Here is a 19,641-nt window from a genome sequence, read left to right as displayed (position 1 = left end):
CCCCAGACTATGAATTAATGCTAATGGTTGATGGATGAAGGGCAGAGACTTGATCTAATGACGGCATCTGCGAGGTGGACCTGGAGGGAGATCTTTTAAGTCCCTGGGAGCTTGCTCTTGGAAGGGTTTGGTTCTATAAGCTGAGGGTGCATCCTGCCTCTCTCTGCTTCCTGGTCTGCTATGTGATCCTCCCTCTGCCATCCTCTAGTCTTGCCACATGCTTAAGCCAGTGTGGCTGCCTGGTCTTACACTGTGAACCTCGGAAACTGTAAGCTGAAATAAATCTTGGTTTTCTTCTAAGTAGCTCCTTCAGGAAGTTTATGAAAGTACAGAAAAGCTGACTATTATCCCCCCTCCCCTGGGTAAGGGAGTGACCACTTCCTGCTATTGCTGTTCTGTGGGTGTCTGAGCCCCAACCCTTGTTTGTTCCATAGATACTGCCTACAAATCTGTAAATATCTCTTTGTTTTAAAATTATTTGAAAGGAAAAGTGACAGAGAAAGATAGAAACAGAAAAATAGATCTTCTACCTATTGTTTCACTCCCCAAACGCCAGGCAGAAGCCAAGAGCCAAGAACCCTATTCAGGTCCACAAATGTGTGTCAGGAACCCAACTAGCTGAACCATGCTCTCCATGGTGTGCATCAGCAGGAACTGGATTAGAACTAGAGGTAGATCTTGATCCCAGGCACTACCATGAAACATGCAGGTATCCCAAGCTGTGGCTCAACCAGCTGTGCCACAACACCCACAGCAGGGTCCCTTTTATTAAAGTCTCTTTATTAACCCAAGGAAGAAAAGGAGAAGCAGGATAAGAAGGAAAACCACACCACTGGGCTTAGGGAAGGCAGGAAGGAAACAGGAGCAAGGCAGCCAGTGCTCTGCGTGCAGCGTGGGCTCCCAGCACCTGTTCAATCCCTCCCACGGAGGGAGGGGGTTCAGATGAAGGACTGAGTTGCAGGGTAGAGTGACCAGTCCAGTGAGGCTGAGCCAGCACCATCGGGGAACACCAGAAAGTGAGGCCCCACCAATTTCAAGGCCATAAACCTAAGTGGAACACCTGCTGCATTGTAGGCCTATACTGCGTCTCACAGTCCCAGGGAACAAACGTCTGGCCCTCAGCTGCGCATTTCATGTCACGAAACTCTCAGCAGAACACAGACCAATCGCACACATATGCATCCCACAGCCCACCATGGCTCCCAGTCTTAGCCCCACTGCCTTGCCCAGGAGGAGTGCCACAACCAGCAACACAGCCACAGGCCACAGATCATACATCCAGCTGTCAGCAGTTCACAGCACTTTTCTGTGGACTATTTCTCATACTCACTGTAAAGCCACATCTTCACTTTATCCACAGGAAGGTTTGTCAGCATCCCAAGGACCAAGAGTGAACTTTTTTTGGAACAACTGAACTTCTTCCAATTTATCCTCAAGTATAAAAGTAAATTTGCAGATCTGACAAGGGGTGAGGGCTAGGGACAGAGCACCCAGGAAGAGGCCTGAGCCAAGTCCAAGGGGACCTTCCACCAGAACCAGGAAAGGAAGGAGATGAGCATGACTTGGCTCTTAGGATTCTGCCTGGTAGTGGAAGCTTTCCCACTTGTTGAAAAAACTTGGTGACTAAGAGTTGTTATTCCAGGGGTCAACGCTGTCACACAGTAGGTTAAGCCTCTGCCTGCAGTGCCAGCATCTCTATGGGCACTGGTTTGAGTCCCAGCTGCTCCACTTCCAATCCAGCTCCCTGCTGATGGCTTGGAAAGGCAGTGGAGGATGGTCCAGGTGCTTGGGCCCCTGTACCCATATGGGAGACCCAAGTGAAGTTCCTGGCTCTCTGCTTTGGCCTGGCCCAGCCCTGGCCATTACAACCATTTGAGGAGTGAACCAGCAGGTGGAAGATCTCTCTCTCTCTCTCTCTCTCTCTCTCTCTTCCTTTCTCACTTTTTTAAAGCAGCAGTAGCAGCAGCTTGCTCTTCTCTGCCTCCACTGGGCACTCAGAACCACACTCAGACACTCAATAGCTTCCCACTTGCCCCAACACTGTGGCTTTCTCCTTCTGGATACCCTACCCCACCCCCAGCCCCCAACTGCTCCTCATCACACACATTCTCTGAGAGAGGTCAAACAGTTCTCCTGGAGAACTGTTCCTTGAAAAGTTGCAGGTTAACTAAAAGTGTGGAGCTTGTATCCTCTCCATAACTCCTAACCCCATGGTGCCTTCCTAGAAGCAATGTCCTCAGTGCCTGGAAAAGAAGCCATGAGAAACAGCAGCAACAAGCTACAGTCCAAACACTGGGAGCACCCACACCCCAGGTCCCCCCGCGTCCTTATGCACGACTGCTCCCAAGTACCAAGTGAAGCAACTCAGCAACCGTGGGAACTAGAGAAATCAAGAAGGGATTTGAGGGACCAGTGGTGCTCTGACACATTAGGGCAGCAAGAACGGAGATGGGGCAGAAGACAGCATCAAATGTAGATCTCCCATAATGCTTCGTGACTTCAGTGGGGCATACTGGGAATCCTAACAGGGAGGAGGCACTGCTTGATTGGCCAAAGGGCAAAGGGGAAAGAAAACATTTATCACTTTCCCTTCAGAGAGGAAAAAATATGAGGTGCCATGAAACCAGTACAAAGTGAAGTGCATATCCAAATAGTGTCTGCTATTATTGGATTATGAAAGCCTTATTGTAGGCACAAAAAATAAATCTTGAAAGAGGAAATAATCATGTAAACAAAATTAATTAAAGTATGATCTAACATCCTTGATTATACCAACAAAATCATGGAGAATATAAAAATAGGCATATGTTTCTCACCTTCAGTATGCGTCATTCCTGATAAAGATAGACTGTGGGTTTGAGAACATTTACGAAAATAAGTTTTAAAACAGCATGTGTTATTAGCATTTTCCAATAGAGTCTCCTAAAACAAAATGTCATCAAAAGACGGGAAAGAAAGTTGCCAGCAGGTACCCAGTCAGTTAACACAAAGGAAAAAAGCAGTAGTGATCAAGCTCACATTCAAGTCAAAATTCAAAAACAGGAAATGAAAATGAAATGAGTTACGAGCACCAGTGGAAAGGTGAAAGCATTGTTATTACTCATATGTTATGGTAGTGTGCATCAGCTTCCATAACTAACCCTAAAGCACAAGTATATTGTGACTTTTCTTAGGATTTTGCCAGAGACCTTCACGGTCTAGGGGAGGGGTCACATTGTGTAGCACACAGACTTGCACTCAAAAAAAAGAAGTCCTTTCCCATCAGTCTTCCATCAGGCACACCACACACGCAAGGGTCTTAGCCACGACTCACCCCTACACACCCCATCCTCCCCCCAGGCCTTCCTTTATGGGACAGAATTGAACAATGCAAGCAACATCCATGGTCTCATGGCACTTTTGGACTGTTGGAGAAGACAAATCATAAGCAAACAATGGATTTATTGATGGGAAGGGGAGGGAGAGAAGAAGAAGGAAGAGATATCAAAACCATGGAGACAGAACAGAAATCAGTGAGGGTCAGTGTTGTGGCATAGCCAGCATCCTCTATCAAGTCCTGGCTGTTCCATTTACAATCCAGTTCCCTACCGATGTGCCTGAGAAAGCAGCAGAAGGTGGCCCAAGCACTTGCAACCCTGCCACCCACATAGGAGACCCAGATGGAGTTCCAGGGTCTTGGTTTTGGCATGGTTCAGTCCCAGTCATTGCAGCCATCTGGGGAAGTGACAGTGGATGGAAGATATCTGTGTGTATGTGTGTGTGTCTCCCTCTCTGTCATTCTGCCTTTCAAATAAATAAACAGGCCTTTTAAGAAAGAAAGAAAGAAAGAAAGAAAGAAAGAAAGAAAGAAAGAAAGAAAGAAAGAAAGAAGAAAAAAAGGAGAAGAGAAAAAAATAAAGAAAAAAGGGAAGGGAAGGGAAGGGAAGGGAAGGGAAGGGAAGGGAAGGGAAGGGAAGGGAAGGGAAGGGAAGGGGAGGGGAGGGGAGGGGAGGGGAGGGGAGGGGAGGGGAGGGGAGGGGAGGGGAGGGGAGGGGAGGGGGTCACTGGCTGCCAGGACCTGATGGGAGAAAGGGATGGGGCAATGCTTCATAGATGTGAGGTTTCCCCTTAAGGTAAGGAAACATTCAGGGAGTAGAGTGGTGACTGATGATAACATTTTGAATGTACTAAATGTCACTGAGCTGAATTATACCCTTCAAAATGGTTGAAGTGGAAAATTGTATGTTCTGTGTGCTTTACCACGATAAAACAAAGAAGTACTTCCGGATACAGGGAGCGTGGGGAGCCAGGTGTTGTAAGAGCAAGGCAGGGTGGGGCTCATCGAGAATGGGTGGCCAGAGGCACACTCAGTATTTAACTAGAGAAGAGAGCAGCCCGAGAGGGTTTGGGGGAAGGAGCTTCTCAAGCAGTGGGCGGACACAAGTGGGAGAAGACCTGGTCGGAGAGATGGGCAGATGCTAGTGAAAAGCGCCGACTATGAGTCCAAAGCTGGCCACCGTGGCAAGGGGATGCATGAACGGATTTGTGTGCACCAGCTCATCAGTGGGTCTAAGATCTCTGGCCACTGTGTACAGAAGGGGTTGTGTGAGGCAGGGAGACCCCTGAGAACAGAACCACACTAAGAATGTCTGCAGGCAAGCTCGGGGCTCCTGAGGCGTTCAAGATTGGCAATTCCATGCCTGGAAAGGGAACACGCTGAGGAGAGGAGGGCGCAGGCCCAGCAGGCAAGGTTGCCTTGATTACTGGCTGGCGCCCAGTGACATGGACTTCATCACACACCTTCTGTCAGGACAGTGGGTGTGATTTAACGTAGATGGGGTGCTCAGGAGGGTGATGCCCTCAGGCCCCTGGCGGGCCTACAAGGTGGGAGCACTATCTTGAGCCCAGCTGGAGCCCCACTGGACTTACAGTGCATCCTAGGCTGGAATAAGGACGGGCAGTGGGCCGGCACAGGAGAGAGGGGAGATGCCAACATAGGCAGGCTGCCTGGTAAGAACAACAGAGGAGAACATGCCAGCTGCTTGAGGCTGCAGGCCGGCTCTCCACAGAGAACCAAAGCAGGAAGGAGGCCAAAGGCCATCTGGCTCCCAAAGAGAAGAGGAAGTGGTCACAGAGGAGCAAAATCAACATTCACAGAAAGTGTCAGTGAGGACAGAACCAACAGGCCCAGGCAGGAGAGCTTCCTGGGTCATGACAACACTGTAAGCCCATGTCCCTAATCTTTTTTAAAAAATTTTTTATGATGTATTTGTTCATTTGAAAGGCAGAATAACAGAGAGAGGGGGAGAGACAGAGAGATTTATTTATTTACTTACTTACTTACTTATCTATTTGAAAGGCAGGGTCATAGAGAGAGTGGGAGACAGAGAGAAAGAGATGTCTTCCATCCTCTGGTTTAGTCCCCAAATGGCTGGAATAGCCAGGGCTGTGCTAGGCTGAAGCCAGAAACCTAGAACTCCATCTGGGTCTCTGACATGGGTGGTAGGGACCCAAGTACTTGAGCCAGGTACTCCCAGGCACCTTAGCAGGGAGCTAGATTGGAAGTGAAGCAGCTGAGACTCAATCTGGCAGTGTGATACAGATGCCACTGTCACCAGCAGCAGCTCAACCTGCCGTACCGCAATGCAACCCCCATGATGTCCCAAGTCTCTGTCCACAGGCCACACCCTGCTCCAGCTCCAAGAGCCCTGGGATGACTGAACAAGCACAGAAGGGGCCCAGAAGGTTGCAAAGTTTCTAGTTTCCCAACATACGGTGCGCGTTACGTGGTAGCTGAGGGGGACCAAGGCGGAAGAATTTGCGCAGGTCATGCCAACATCGGAGGAGCTTGGCCTAAATCTTCCAGAAGCTCAACACAAAACACTTACTGCGCAAAACACTTGTCAGAATGTGATCCAAACAGTCAGTGTGATGGTGCATGAGCAAACTACTAAGGGTCTGTATTTTCCACAAAAGTGCAGAATATCAGAAGAGTCTCCTCAAGGTATAAAGTGAAAACAAGACAGCAATGTCCCCTGGTCAGGGCAGCAGTGTGCGCGACCCCAGAACCTGACTCCTCTCCTTTTGTACCTCTAAAGCTTCCACCCCAGTTTATTTTGGAGGCTCCCAAACGCATGTCCCATGATCGGCAGAACCCTGGGGTTCTGCAAACTAGCCATGGCACCAGGGTTGACTCCACCCTCTCCAGAGACAATGCGAGGGCCTGCAGGCTCTCAGAGCCAGGGCACACCTTGTCCAACAGTGTCACGGGAGTGCTACAGGTACAGTGGGGTCAGGCCTGCTAGGAGTTGTGACAGGTTCCCAGAATAGAAGGTGAAAGAGCAGGGCTCAGATGACAAGCAGGACCGGGGAACGACAGCAGGGGAGGCACAATGTTATACCAGACTGACCAGGACTGAGCAAAGTCAGGCTCACAGATCCCGAGAGGCCGGCACACAGCTCAACAGGAGCACAGTTAATGCTTCTTCTTGGACAAATCGTGGGAAAGAACACAGGGAAAAGCATGTCTATGAAGGAAGAGAAAACACTCAGTTGAGGGAGCCTGTCCCTGTCCACAGGCTCCTGCCCTGAACCACCACACGGCCACTTTGCACCAAGCCTTGCTCCCAGCACCTCTGGCTGTGTTCCCTGTGATCTGTCCACCCACAGTCTCAAAGGCCAAGCTCCACCCAGCTCACCAAAGTTAGCACTTAGTCATGTCGGATAAGAAAACCAATGTGCAAACAGATGAACAAACAGATGAGTGCATAGGAGTCAGCATCGTGGCACACTGGGTTAAGCCACCACCTGCAAAGCAAGCATCCCATATGAGCACCAGTTCGAGTCCCCGCTGCTCCACTTCCTATTCAGCTCCCTGCTACTGTGTCTGGGAAAGCACAGGAAGATGGCCCAAGTGCTTGGGCCTCCACCACCCATATGGGAGACCTGGATGGAGTTCTAGGCTCCTGGCTTCAGCCTGGCCCAGCCCTGGCTGTTGAAGCCATTTGGGGAATGAACCAGCAGATGAAAGATATCTCTCTCTGTCTCTCCCTCCCTCTCTATGGCTCTGCCTATCCAATAAATAAATAAATATCTTTAAAATGTGTGCATAGGTCGATCTTTTCGCTGCAGTCCCAAGTCCAGAAGCAGAGGAAACATCCATCACCAGATCCCAGGTCAACATCACAGGATGTGCATCCTGACTCCATTTCTCAGCAGCTGGGTGACCTGGGTGTGCTCAGTCACCTTTGTGGGCCTCACTTCCTCACGTGCAGTGGGGAACACTGCACAGACACAAGAGAGATTAAGTGCAGGGCAGGCGCCCGGCAAAAAGAAAGCTTACAGACAAGCTGGCGGGTTTTTTTAGTTGCAAGTGGTCCTCATGATCTCAGGACAGGAAGCACCACTGTGTATCCTGGACCCACAGGCAAAGGGCTCTTCGGCCTCCTAGGACAGAGCCAAGAGCCACCCCCAGGTGTTGTCCAGACGCTTCCACAGGCAGAACTGAAGCAAAGAGCTGGGATCTCAACAGGATCCTGACCTGGATACACACAGCATATTACCCCTCGTTTCCATCCTTTATAAATTAATTACTAATGTATGCATGAAAATGCAGATGTCAATGTGTAACAAATCCCCATATAAATATTTTTGCAGTAAATTCAGAGGCATCTGTCTTCCCCCAGACAGATGACACGAGGCCTCAGAGTTCAGACCAGGTGAGGCTGGAAGGGGGACTTGGTGCTTTCACAGCCAGTGACGCAGTTGCCACACGGCCCAGCCCAGAAGGCCCCGGCCTTGACACTTGACACCCACCTGCAGCCAAGTTGCCACTCTGCCACAACCTCCCACCTTGGAGTCCTCCCATGTCTTGTTCAAAACAGGGATTTATCACTGTGTGCCCGCTCTGTGCGAGACCCAAGGAGGACGACAGAATACAGCTTAGTCCCGTGCTCCAGAGGCACAGAGTCCCCTGGGAGAGCCAGGCAAACAGACGATGAATGACAGCGACAGGGGTGTGTGCTAGCACTAGCGGCTGCAGAGGAACAAGCACTTCCTGTGCCAGGAGCGTCCCCAAAGACTCTACAGGCGGGGCTCGTCCTGACGGAGCAGACCAGGCGAAACAAAGGCAGCCGGGCTTTCCCCATAGGAAGAACTGCACACGCCAAAACCAGAGGCAACAGCAAGCAAGTCCACCATGGCACACAGTGGGGACAGGCCAGCAGGGAGCCTGGAGTGAAAGGCAAGAGCCACATCACCGAGCCCCAGCAAAGCATTTCATCCCAGATTAAAACTTCAAGGTGGGGGGGGGGGGGGCGGCGGCGCTGTGCTGCAGTGGGTTCAAGCCCTGGCCTGAAGTGCCAGCATTCCATATGGGCACCAGTTCTAGTCCCGGCTGCTCCTCTTCCAATCCACCTCTGTGTTGTGGCCTGGGAAAGCAGTAGAAGATGGCTCTGCACTCATATGGGAGACCAGGAAGAAGCAAGTGGCTCCTGGCTTTGAATCAGCACAGATCCGGCTGTTGTGGCCATTTGGGGAGTGAACCAAAGGAAGGAAGACCTTTCTCTCTGTCTCTCCCTCTCACTGTCTGTAACTCTACCTCTCAAATTAATAGAATCTTAAAAAAAAAAAAACAAACTCTGGGGGCCAGCATTGTGGCAGAGCAAGTTAAGTCACCACCTGCAATGCTAGCATTCCCTATGGGCATCAGTTCGAGTCCCGGCTGCTCCACTTCTGATCCCACTCCCTGCAGCAGATGACGGCCCAAGTACTACCAATCCAGATGGATCCTGGCTTCAGCCTGGCCCAGCCCCAGCTGTTGCATCCATTTGGGGAGTGAACTAGACACTGGAAGATTCTCTCTCTCTCTCTCTCTCTGCCTCTCTGTAACTCTGCCTTTCAAATAAATAAATAAATCTTAGAAAAAAAATCAAAGCTGCACTTCAATTATGTAGCAGCCACATGAGTCCTATCCCAGCAGATTCTTGAGGCCTGTACAAGTCTCAGGAGCCTTCCTGCTTCCACCCCGGGGGGAATCCTGAAGCATCTCCCTCATTCCCAGGTGAACCAGTCCACAGGCTTGACTGCACAGGACTTTGCATGCAAACCACCTGAAAGGTATAAAGCCCCCCTGACTCCCTCATTCCAGAGGCCCAGCGGTGCTCCAGGTATAACACAACCTGCGAGAGGAAGGCGCAGGTCACGGTGCCGGCCCCAGCTGGGAACCACTGAGCCTCACAAGGAAGACAGGAACTGAGTGTGCAATGCACCCTAGCCAAGAACCAGTGGTAAGGTTCAAGAATATGCCCCCTCACCCACCATGGAAATACCAACCACGTCAGTGCAATCTGGGGGCCCCACGAGGGTGTCGTCCCAGAACTGAGACCTTCCACATGTAATACAGCAAGTCCTGGGATACACCCGGATGCCACCCCAAAGCCCTGGCATCCCGGCCAAAAGATTAAAGCCCAGGCTGATAGGACAAAGGTCTTGGGCCCACAGCCCTCATCACACCAGCGCCTCTCCTGAAGAGCCCAGCACCTCCACCTCCTGGAGCGCTGGTGAGCAGCCCCCTCTCACCACATACCTCGCTTGCCCTGAGGGGGCCTGAGGCCCTCGGCCTGGGCCAGGGCCTCCGCGGCCTCTCGCTCCCTCCAGCGTCTCAGCTGCTCCTCTCGCATCTTGTAGAAGAGGATGTGCTTCTGCACGTCACTGAGCTCGGCCAGCAGCTCAGGGTCGATGTACAAGTCGTGCAGGATCTGCTGCAGCATGATGCCACCTGCGAGGCACCGCGCAGGCGGCCACCAGCCCCGGAGGCTGCACCAGGCCGGATGCCGCTCCTCGCCCTGCCTCCTCACACCAGGGGCGCTCCCAGTGCCCCTGATCTGGGCCCCATCATCACTCTGCCTCAGCAGCCAGCCGGGGATAAATTCATCTCCTCTGCCCCAGAACAGCAAAAGACACCAGGCAGCAGGCACCAAAGAGACAGCCAAGATCCTCCAGGGAAAAGCAGCCGCCAGTCGAAATTCAGTCCTTCTGTTGGGTCACCAAGCACCGCATCCCAGCAACACCTGCATCGAGGCCTCACTTGGGGTTCTGGGACAATGGGGAGGGCCCAGGCCTGCAGCTCAGCTGGGCAATGCCCAGGTCCAGCTCTGCCTGGGCCGGTAGGTGTCGAGTGATCTGTTCGTGGAAGGTAACAATGACACCAGCTGTATCAATGACATTGCCCCCGGCCAGTTGAGAACCGATCTCTGTTGCACAGATAAGAGGAGGAGGAGACGGCTGTGTGCACGCTCATTCCATGTCCTGGGAGCCAATTTCAGAAGCCAGAGGAGCCAGCAGGAGCTACTGAGCTCCTCGGGCCTTCACTCTACTTGCGTCATCATTGTCAGCTGGCTTTTCCAGGACACCGGGCATAGCAAGGTAATGCTTCGAAAACTCTGTGCTAGGGGAGAAAAGACTTTTCCTCCTGTCTGTATCATAGCCAAGGGAGAAAATGAAGTGGAATCAACACAGAGCAGCTGAAGCGGGGCTCCCGGTGGAATGCAAGGGGAGGGTGGAAATGCACAGGCCTTTCCCTTCGCCTAGGCCAGCTATAGCTTAGTCCCTCAGATAGTGCCCATTTAGGTGGTGGCTATCGATCTCATTGCTTGTGGCAGGCCTCTGGAGCTCACCAACAAGAAGAGGAAACCGGCTCCTGTCCATCTTGATCAGATGCACCCCGGCCAGGGTGGGGTCACACCTCCTGCTTGGACTAGAAGCGCCCCCCCCCCCACTTTGGCCTGTGACAGGCAGGAGGGATGCTGTTGCTGAAACACAAAGACAGACCTTGAATAAACACGGGCCCAGAGCTCCTCGTTTTACCCGGACAAGGAAGCTGGGTTGGGAGAAGGCTGAGTGACTCGCCTCTGGCTGTCCCCATCGACAAGTGGCTGCATCGGGACCCAGTCATCAAATCTGACGCCCACTGGCCACTCTGAATCTGTTGAGGGTTTCAAAGTGTCATCTGACCAGAGAGAGGCACGCAGGATTCCAGCGAGACGGCCTGGTGGGCTTGGCGACCTTTGCGTCCACTTAGGTCCCCAGGGGGGGACAGGGCGGGAGACAGGTCAGGCACCCAAGAGCTGTGGGAAGGAAGGGGCGTGGCTCAGTGGCTCTGAGGGGCTCAGTCCACCGCATCAAAAAGAGGCGCGCTGACAGGGTGCCCGGGACCCTCTGCCGCCCCCACGCAGATGCTTCTGCCACCGCCAGAGCTGTGGGCTGGGACTCCCACCTTCCGCTCTCAGGTCCGTCTTTCACTCCTGCCTCTGGCGCTACCTGTGGCTGGGTGGCGCCCACGCCTGACAAGACACAGGAGGAGGACAGCCGCCGGGGAGCCGGCCTCTTGCTGGCCAACTTGGAGCCCCCCCCCCCCAGACGACCCACGACAAAAGCGGGCGGGCGCGCGCAGGGCGGGAGGAGCAGTGTCGGGGCAGCCAGGTGAGTCGCCGAGGTGGACGTCCTCCGGCAGAGCTGGGCAGCGACGCTGGCAGGCACGGCGAGCGCCCCCTTCTGGGCGGGGCGGGCGAGCTCCCTGAGGGAGGGCAGTTGCACGGCGAGCCCAGGCCAAGTGCCGCAGGAGGCCGGGAGACGCGGAGCCCCGGGGGCCTGCCCCGCCGCGGGTCGCGGCCTGCGCGAGCCCGAATCGGTTTCCGAAAACACGCGGGCGGAGCCACGGCCGGCCCGGCACAGCCCGCGACGCCCCCTGGCGTCCAGCCTGGGCCCCGCTCTTGCTACGTGGGGAGCCCGGGGCTGGAGGGGGCGGGACTGGGTGCGGGAGGATGCCCTGGCCATGGGCGTTAATGGCCTGGACGCAGGGCCGCGGGATAAGGGTTCTGGTGGCCTTTCGGCTGGTTTCGTTTCGTCTCCAGTTTGGCCGCTGTGGCGTGTTTGATTTTGCACGCTAACGCAATTCCTTTTGACGCAGGCCTGTTGTGCAAGGAATTGGAAAGCACCTGAATGCCCTCTGTGCCTGTCAGAGAGAATGGGGTCCGCTGTTTTGCGGAAGGAAAATGTCCACGCAGATAAAATGAGAAGACACCATGCCCAGCGTCGCACACAGAGTAATACATATTATAAACAGTCCAGATGGCTCTTTCCTTTTTGTATAGACAAAGGAAAAATATGGAAATTACACACCCAATTCTTCAGCATGGTTTCTTAGGTACCCCCCCCCTTTGAAGAGCAAAGTAGACCACTTCAGACAATTCTTTGCTGTTTTATACAATGAGTAAGATATAGAGTGTATATAATTATATATGTGTAATTATAATTCAGATGACTGAAATGAAATGCATCTCACAAATCCCACAATGTGATCCAAAATCCCAGCCTCTGGAAGTCGGCCACTGGCATAGGGAGGGACCCAAACCTGCAGCCGGAGCTGGGCTTTCCCATGCCAGGAAGTCTGGAAGTGGGGATGGATAAACCAATCACTCCACTTGGAGCACTTAAACTGAAAGACTTTGTTTGCTTGAGGCACTTCTTTTTAAAAAAAGATTTTTATTTATTTATAATGTATTTGAAAGGCAGAATGATAGGAAGAAACAGAGAGAGGAAGAGATCTTCCATCTGCAGGTTCACTCCCCACATGACCACAGGAGCCAGAGCTGAGCTGGGCTGAAGCCAGGAGCCAGGAACTCCATCTGGGTCTCCCACATGAATGATAGGGACCCAAGCAGGGGAGTCTTCAGCTGCTGTCTTCCCAGGCACATTAGGAGGAAGCTGGATCAGAAGAGGAGCTGTGAGGGTTGAAGCACTTGATATGGGATGTGGCATATCCAGCCACAGCTTAATCTGCTGCATCACAATGCCTGCTCTTTTCTGAGGCCTGGGAGATGGCTCTGGCACTGGTGTGGTGGGGAGAGGAGGAGGCAGGAGGCACAAAAGACAAATTTCAGGCTCCGGCTGGATCCCAGGACACAAGGCACAAGGACTGTGTGCGCTGCCAGTGGGGACAAGAGGGTAGAACGGCAGGTGCCCATACCTCTGATTCCACCTGAAATTCTTTTTTAAAAAAGATTTATTTTAGAGGTAGAGTTACAGAGAAAGGGGGAGAGGGAGGGAGGGAGAGAGAGAGAGAGAGATCTTCCATCTGCTGATTCACCCACCAAATGGCCGCAATAGCCGGAGGTGGATCCATCCGAAGCCACGATCCAGGATCCTCTTCCAGGTCTCCCACATGGGTGCAGAGGACCAAGGACTTGGGCCAACTTGGGCCATCTTCCACTACTTTCCCAGGCCACAGCAGAGAGCTGGATTAGAAGTGGAGCAGCCAGGGCATGAACCAGCTCCCGTATGGGAATTCAGTGCCACCCGTGGAGGTTTAGCCTACCTACTACGCCACAGCTCCGGACCCTCATCTGAGATTCTTTTACAACTGAAAGCCCACCTTACTCAGAGTCAGAGCCAAAGTCACACAGCAGTTCAGATGCCACATCCTTATCGGGAGTGCTTGGGTTTGAGTCCCAGCTCTGCTTCCCAAACAGCTTCTTGCTAATGTGCATCCTGGGAGGTCCTTCCCTCAACAAGGGAGACCTGGATTGAGTTCTTGTTTCCTGACTCAGCCTGGCCCATTCCCTGGTTGCTGCAGGCATTTGGGCAATGAACCAGCAGATGCAAGATCTCCTTGTCTCTCTGACTTGTAAGCAAATTAAATGAATGTGGGTGAAATGGGAACATCAATTAAAAATAAAAAAAGGGCTGGCGCTGCGGCTCACTAGGCTAATCTTCCACCTAGCGGCGCCGGGTTCTAGTCCCGGTTGCCCCTCTTCCAGGCCAGCTCTCTGCTGTGGCCCGGGAAGGCAGTGGAGGATGGCCCAAGTGCTTGGGCCCTGCACCCCATGGGAGACCAGGATGGGTACCTGGCTCCTGCCATCTGATCAGCGCAGTGTGCCGGCCACAGCGCGCCAGCCGTGGCAGCCATTGGAGGGTGAACCAACGGTAAAGGAAGACCTTTCTCTCTGTCTCTCTCTTTCTCACTGTCCACTCTGCCTGTCAAAAATAAAAATAAAATAAATTAAAAAAATAAAAAAGGACAAATCCCTGCAGGGGCCCACAATTCCCTCTATGATCTGTCCCACCCCTTACCCCCTTAGATGCCACCGCCAGCCCCCAGTCTCCTCCCCTGTCTTTCCAGCTCCAGGCTGCTGGCCTCACGCTGGGCCTCCCTGTTGCTTGCCAGACACACCAGGCACCCTGCTCAGGGCCTGGAGCCAATGCTGCATAGAACCCATTTGGCTCAATCCCCTCCTTCAACTCTTGCCTCAGACTTTTCACCCACTCTGGACTCCTGACCCTTGCCTTCCTGCTCTGTTTTCTCCCTTAGCACTTACTTTGTAAAATACCACTTCAATTATTTATTTGGTTATCATGTATTTGTCTTTCTCTGGCAGGTTCGCTGACCTGGAACACTGCCTGGTGCACAGTGGTGCTGGGTAAGTGTCTCTTCAAATAGAATGAAGCTTTCAAAAGGGAACAGACTAGAGCCTAGGCCAGTGCAGACAGGCTGCTGGAGAGGGACCTGGGAATGATGGGCAGATGCGCTGTATCTGTGGGGCAGCAGGTGGCTTGATGGTCATGACAGGACCCTACCCCGGCTTACGTAGGGAAGCTGCACCCAGAAGCATCCAGCAACTCTCCTAGCCTCAGTTTTGCAACCCAGAATCTACAGTAGTTTCTGCTATGTCACCACTGGAAACGCACAGGCATAAAAACCAGGAGTGTCCCCATGGGAGTACAACACCAGACTAGAAAATGCAATGCAAATAAAAGATCCTAGAGAAGAATTTCACAATGTGAGGACCAGTAATGAAGAAAAGTTACCATCATTGCTGAGAGCATATCTAGGATTTAAGTTGGTCTAGGAACACAGCACATTCACAATCAGAAAGACCCAGTATTATAAGCTATCCTATTCACGTCTGGCTTGGCCAGTCTCCTGAATGGGTGCCAGGAATCTCCAGTTTCTGGAACTCACACCCTTGCACGATCACCTCACACATACCAGGCTGGTCTCTAGGGTCAGCTGAATGTGCTGCAAGTGGTGGTATGTCATGACAGACATTCGGCTTCTATCTCAGGCTCGCTCTCGCCTCTCTCCCTCGGGAAACCGTGATGTGAAACCCACATGCAGAAAAACTGGAGCCTCCTGCCAACACTCATGTTGTGAGGCTGGAAGAGGACCCCCAGCTCTGGTCAAGTGAGACAGCCTGGGGCCGGAACCACGTGGCTAAGCTGCTCCTGGATTCCTAACCTCAGGAAGGGTATGAGATGCACCTGCCTATGTGTTACTTATTTATATAAACTACACTTGGAGGGGCCCTGTCATGCAGCAGTGCCTAATACAGTATCGAATCAGTTTATACATTTAATATCATCCAAGACAAATCTGAAAGGAAATTGGGGTGTGGGGGAGAGGCCTGATAAACTAATTCCCAAGTTAGCCAAAAGTATGAACAGATGAGAACAGCCTCAAAAATATTAAGAATCCTGCTGGTATTCAGACTTCTAAACTTAGACATATCTGTCCTGAGACAAGAGCCGGTACGCGGAACCTAGAAAGGGCTCTGCCGTTTCATTAGTTTATGGCAGTCCAAAATAGTGCAAAGAGAAGGCATGCCCAGGAAGAGAAGCAGGGGTTATGTGCTCCACCCTCACCTGTTACTCATGATCCTGCCAGGGCATCCCTCAGCGGTTATCTTCTCTGGAGACATACATAAGAATTATTACTGCAGCATGAGTCATAACAGTAAAGTCTTTCAGAGTAACTGATGTGTTCAATAAAGGGGATTTGGATTAATCAGTCATGCACAACTACAGGATAAAGTGCAATACAGATATTAGAATTGCTGGTGGGGCCGGCGCTGTGGCATAGAAGGTAAAGCCTCTGCCTGTGGCACCAGCATCCCATATGGACACTGGTTTGAGTCCCAGCTGCTCCTGTTCTGAGCCATTCTGCCTATGGCCTGGGAAAGCAGTGGAGGATGGCTTGGGCTAGGGCTCCTGCACCCACGTAGGAGACCCAGATGAAACTCCTGGCTCCTGGATTTGGCCTGTCTCAGCCCCAGCCATTGCATTGTAGACATTTGGAAAGTGAATCAGAGGATGGAAGGTCTCTCTCTGTGTCTCTCCCTCATCTCTAACTATCCCTTTTAAGTAGATAAATCTTTTAAAAAAAGAATTGATAGTGAGAAGAATATTGGCCTGGGATGCTCAGGTTGTAAAATACTATCATACTCTGTATAATATGGCCCCAGTTTTATGTTTAGCCCCCACTGTTTTCTAAGGAGAGTAAATAAATCTCATTTTTAAAGATTTAATTATTTATTCAAAAGGCAGAGTGACAGAGAGACAGAAATTTTGCATCTATTGTTTTATGCTCCAGATGGTCACAGCAGCTGGGGCTGGGCCAAATCAAAGCCAAGAGCCAGGATTTCCACCCAGGTCTCCTAAATGCATGGCAGGGGCTCAGGTACTTGGACTATCATCTGCTGATTTCCCAGGCACATTAGCGGGGAGCTGAATCAGATACAGACTCACCAAGACAATCCAATATGGAACACAGGAGTCCCAAGCAATGGTTGAATTCACTGCACCCTCCCAAGTCACACTAAAATGAAGAATCCCCTGAGCTGGATACCTTGTTAGGTGAGGAGGCAATGCTAGAGGAAGAGCCAAGTTGCCCCACACAACCCAGGGGCTGGAAATTAGGGTTCCTGAGCTACAGAGACAGTAGCAGAAAGGAAGCAGCCAGGCGACACAGGGCTGAGGACCACCTCACCTTCATCAAACTGATTTAAAGCACAAAACCCGCACAGTGAGATTTATTATTTTTAAAATGTGGATTTTTATCAAATTCTGCCAGGGTAGAAGTGGGGCTAAACAGAGATCCCCGAAGGAGACAGGAGTCAGGAGCACACGGGCTGCCAGGAGCGTGAGTCCCTGGCACTACGTAGAACTCACGAGGAGGGCTTGCGCCTTCTTCGCCACAGAACCGGTGGCATCTAAGTGTGTGTAAAAGGCAAGACCACCCAGGCTGACATTTGTAAACAAACCACTATACACACACACACATACACACACACACACATGCATTTCTGATTCCAGTAGCAGAGCCCAGGGCTGTGGCCAACCCAGCAGCCCAAGATCTCCCAGTCAGTTCTGTTTTTCGTGAGTCTGTCTTGGGTAAGAATCAGGGCGCTTGGAGCCAGCGCTGTGCTATAGTGGGTCAAGCTGCCGCTTGCAATGCCGGCATCCCATATGGGCGCTGGTTCAAGTTCCAGCTGCTCCACTGCTGATCCAGCTCCCTGCTGATGGCCTGGGAAAGCAGTGGAGGATGGTTCAAGTGCCTGGGCCCCTGCACCCAAGTGGGAGACCTGGAAGAAACTCCCGGCTCCTGGCTTTGGCCTGGCCCAGCCCAGGCCGTTGCGGCCACCTGGGGAGTCAACCAGCAGATGGAAGCTCTCTGTCTCTCCCTGTGACTCTTTCAAATAAATAAATAAATCTTACAAAAAAAAAAAAATTTCAGAGTGCTCCACAGGGCTTTAGTCTGCATTAACTGTATAAGGAATTTATGAGTCAGCCAAGCACACACTATTTCCCTTTTTCTCAGTCTGGGGCCTGATTCCTTGCTAACTTGGAAAATCAAAATAACCCGAGGTGGCAGAGTACAGTGAGGAGCTACTTCTGCCTGCCGAGCAAGCGTCCCCGCCTCGCTTGCAGGTCAGGCCTGTGACTCGGGGCTGGCTCTGATTCACAAACACCAGGGGAAGGGGCAGTTTCTGTGACCGTGGCTGAGGGGGTTGCTGCCCCGTTTGCTACCTGCAGGGGAAGGGTCTGCATGCAGTTGGGGAGGGCGGGGCAATCTGCAGAGATACCGATGGGTGTGCTGCAGGGTCCCTCCCGGCCCCCGGAGCCTGGACCCATCTCTCAGCCTAGGGACGTGCCCCTATCCTCTGCTGTAAGAGCCTGGCAGCCCCCTGCTGCTTAACCTTGTTTAAGGCTTTGGACGCTTGACACCAGTGCCTCCTGACCACGCTGTGTCTTGCCCTCTCTCCTATCATCTTGCCAAGAACATGCAGAGATGGATGGGACAAGAGACTTAGAAGGGGAGGAGCCCAGACCAGCAGCCACAAAGGGCCCTTTCTGATGGCCTGTCCTGAACAGGAAGTCCTCCCGGGCCTCCGAGCCCAGTCACCCACTTCCTAGTCGGATGCAGGTTCCGTTAGATACGCGGGGTCCCAGCTCTCCCTCCTATGCCCCGCTCAGGGAAGGCAGTGACACAGAGAGGGACCGGGCAGTTTCTAAGGGAAACGCTGAGTGCTTTGTGCCTGCCCCCAGCCAGTGCAGCAGGAAGCTCTGGGTCCTCAGGACGGCTGTGGGGCACAGACGGGTGGCCAGCACTTGCCTGCACCCCAGCCCTGCTAATTACACACCACTCTACTCCATCTGCTCACCCCTGGAACAAGCCCACTCAGCCCAAGCATAGCAGACTGACCAAAGCTCAGCCAGGGACTGAAGCTTATTAATTCGAAAGGCAGGCAAGCTCTGTGAGACCCCGCAGGACACAAGCTGAGGCTGTGGATGGCCTCCCACAAAGCCCTCCTGGCTCCCCTGGTCCCTGCTAAATACTGTGCAGTCTGCCATCTCTCTCAACTACAGAGCAGTCACATTCAATCCACAGGCCCCCTGCACCAAGCCCCAGGATCATCCTGATGAACAGTGTGAAGTTATACCCCTGTCCCACAAGGGCCTGGGATCTCAAGTGAACCCCACTGCCCCCAAGCCAGGTTCCCAGGCACCAGGGGAGCCCAGCAGCCGCCATCCGCATGACCCCTGGGTGGCGGAGCAGCCAGGGAAGAACAGCTTTTTTACATGGCCACAGTAAAACAGCAGGCACTAGGCCAGGGGCTTTCTCTTTATATCTCATTGAATCCTCAGAACAAAATTATGAAGGAGGCAATTCTATTATCCCAAAGCTGAAGGTCAGGCCGCTTCTAATGGTGGATGAGGACTCACTGGAATCCAGGTCTTGCTGCTACAGCCAAGCCCATAGCCAAGCGCAACGTGGAGCACGCAGATCATGCCCATCTCTGACCCTGTGCAGTCCGTGCCCGCCCTGCATAAGGAAGAGCCCACCACCTGCAGGCTGCTCTGCGGAGCCGGAAACCCCCTGAGCAGAGGTTGTGAGACAAACCATCCCATCACAGTCTGGGCCCTAAGTTGCCTGCAAAGAGAGACTTAGGAAGTCAGGGAATCCCAGTTCCACTCTTCACTTCCCTAACCATGGGACTTGGAGCCCAGAGCACCAGTGGCCTCTAATATCTCACCTCCTGACCACACAACCAGACTCTCGTCAGCCTCGTGAAATTAAACATAGGCTTCTGAGTTCTGGCCAGGCCTCACCACTAGGATCTTCCTCTCTGGTCCTCATCCTCTTCCCAACCACCAACTGACTGTGCATGGCTCCAAGGTACTTGCTCTATCTAGCAGCTAGGGTCCCTGAAAGAGTGTGGAGCAGAGCATTCCCTACCCCAGCCCCAGCATCCAGCAGGATAAACACACGTTTTTCAAAGTCAAGGGGCTGTCTGTTGTGGTAGTGGTTTTGCCTCTACCCTCCCA

General features: G+C 52.5%; 1 protein-coding gene across 2 annotated transcripts in view; it reads right to left on the bottom strand.

Annotated features, from left to right (window-relative positions):
• SH2D4B (SH2 domain containing 4B) overlaps positions 1-11,747 on the bottom strand; it is a 104,262-nt gene extending 92,515 nt beyond the window's left edge. The window contains exons 1-2 of one of the 2 annotated variants that reach the window (XM_070057949.2): positions 11,255-11,747; positions 9,566-11,105 (exon numbers count right to left, since the gene is read on the bottom strand). In XM_070057949.2, the coding sequence (XP_069914050.1) occupies positions 9,566-9,749 (184 nt within the window). In that variant the 5' untranslated portion in view covers positions 9,750-11,105; positions 11,255-11,747. Of the gene's footprint in view, positions 1-9,565; positions 11,106-11,254 lie in introns of those variants that run through there. The other variant, XM_089313595.1, reaches the window with a different exon arrangement.
• Positions 11,748-19,641: the final 7,894 nt, after the last annotated feature.

The sequence above is a fragment of the Oryctolagus cuniculus genome, chromosome 15 (assembly GCF_051225735.1).
Source record: "Oryctolagus cuniculus isolate XC-2025 breed Fujian yellow rabbit chromosome 15, ASM5122573v1, whole genome shotgun sequence".
NCBI classification, from domain to species: domain Eukaryota; kingdom Metazoa; phylum Chordata; class Mammalia; order Lagomorpha; family Leporidae; genus Oryctolagus; species Oryctolagus cuniculus.
The sequence above is the reverse complement of the archived record's forward strand: the minus strand, read 5'-3'. Positions and strand labels throughout refer to the sequence as shown.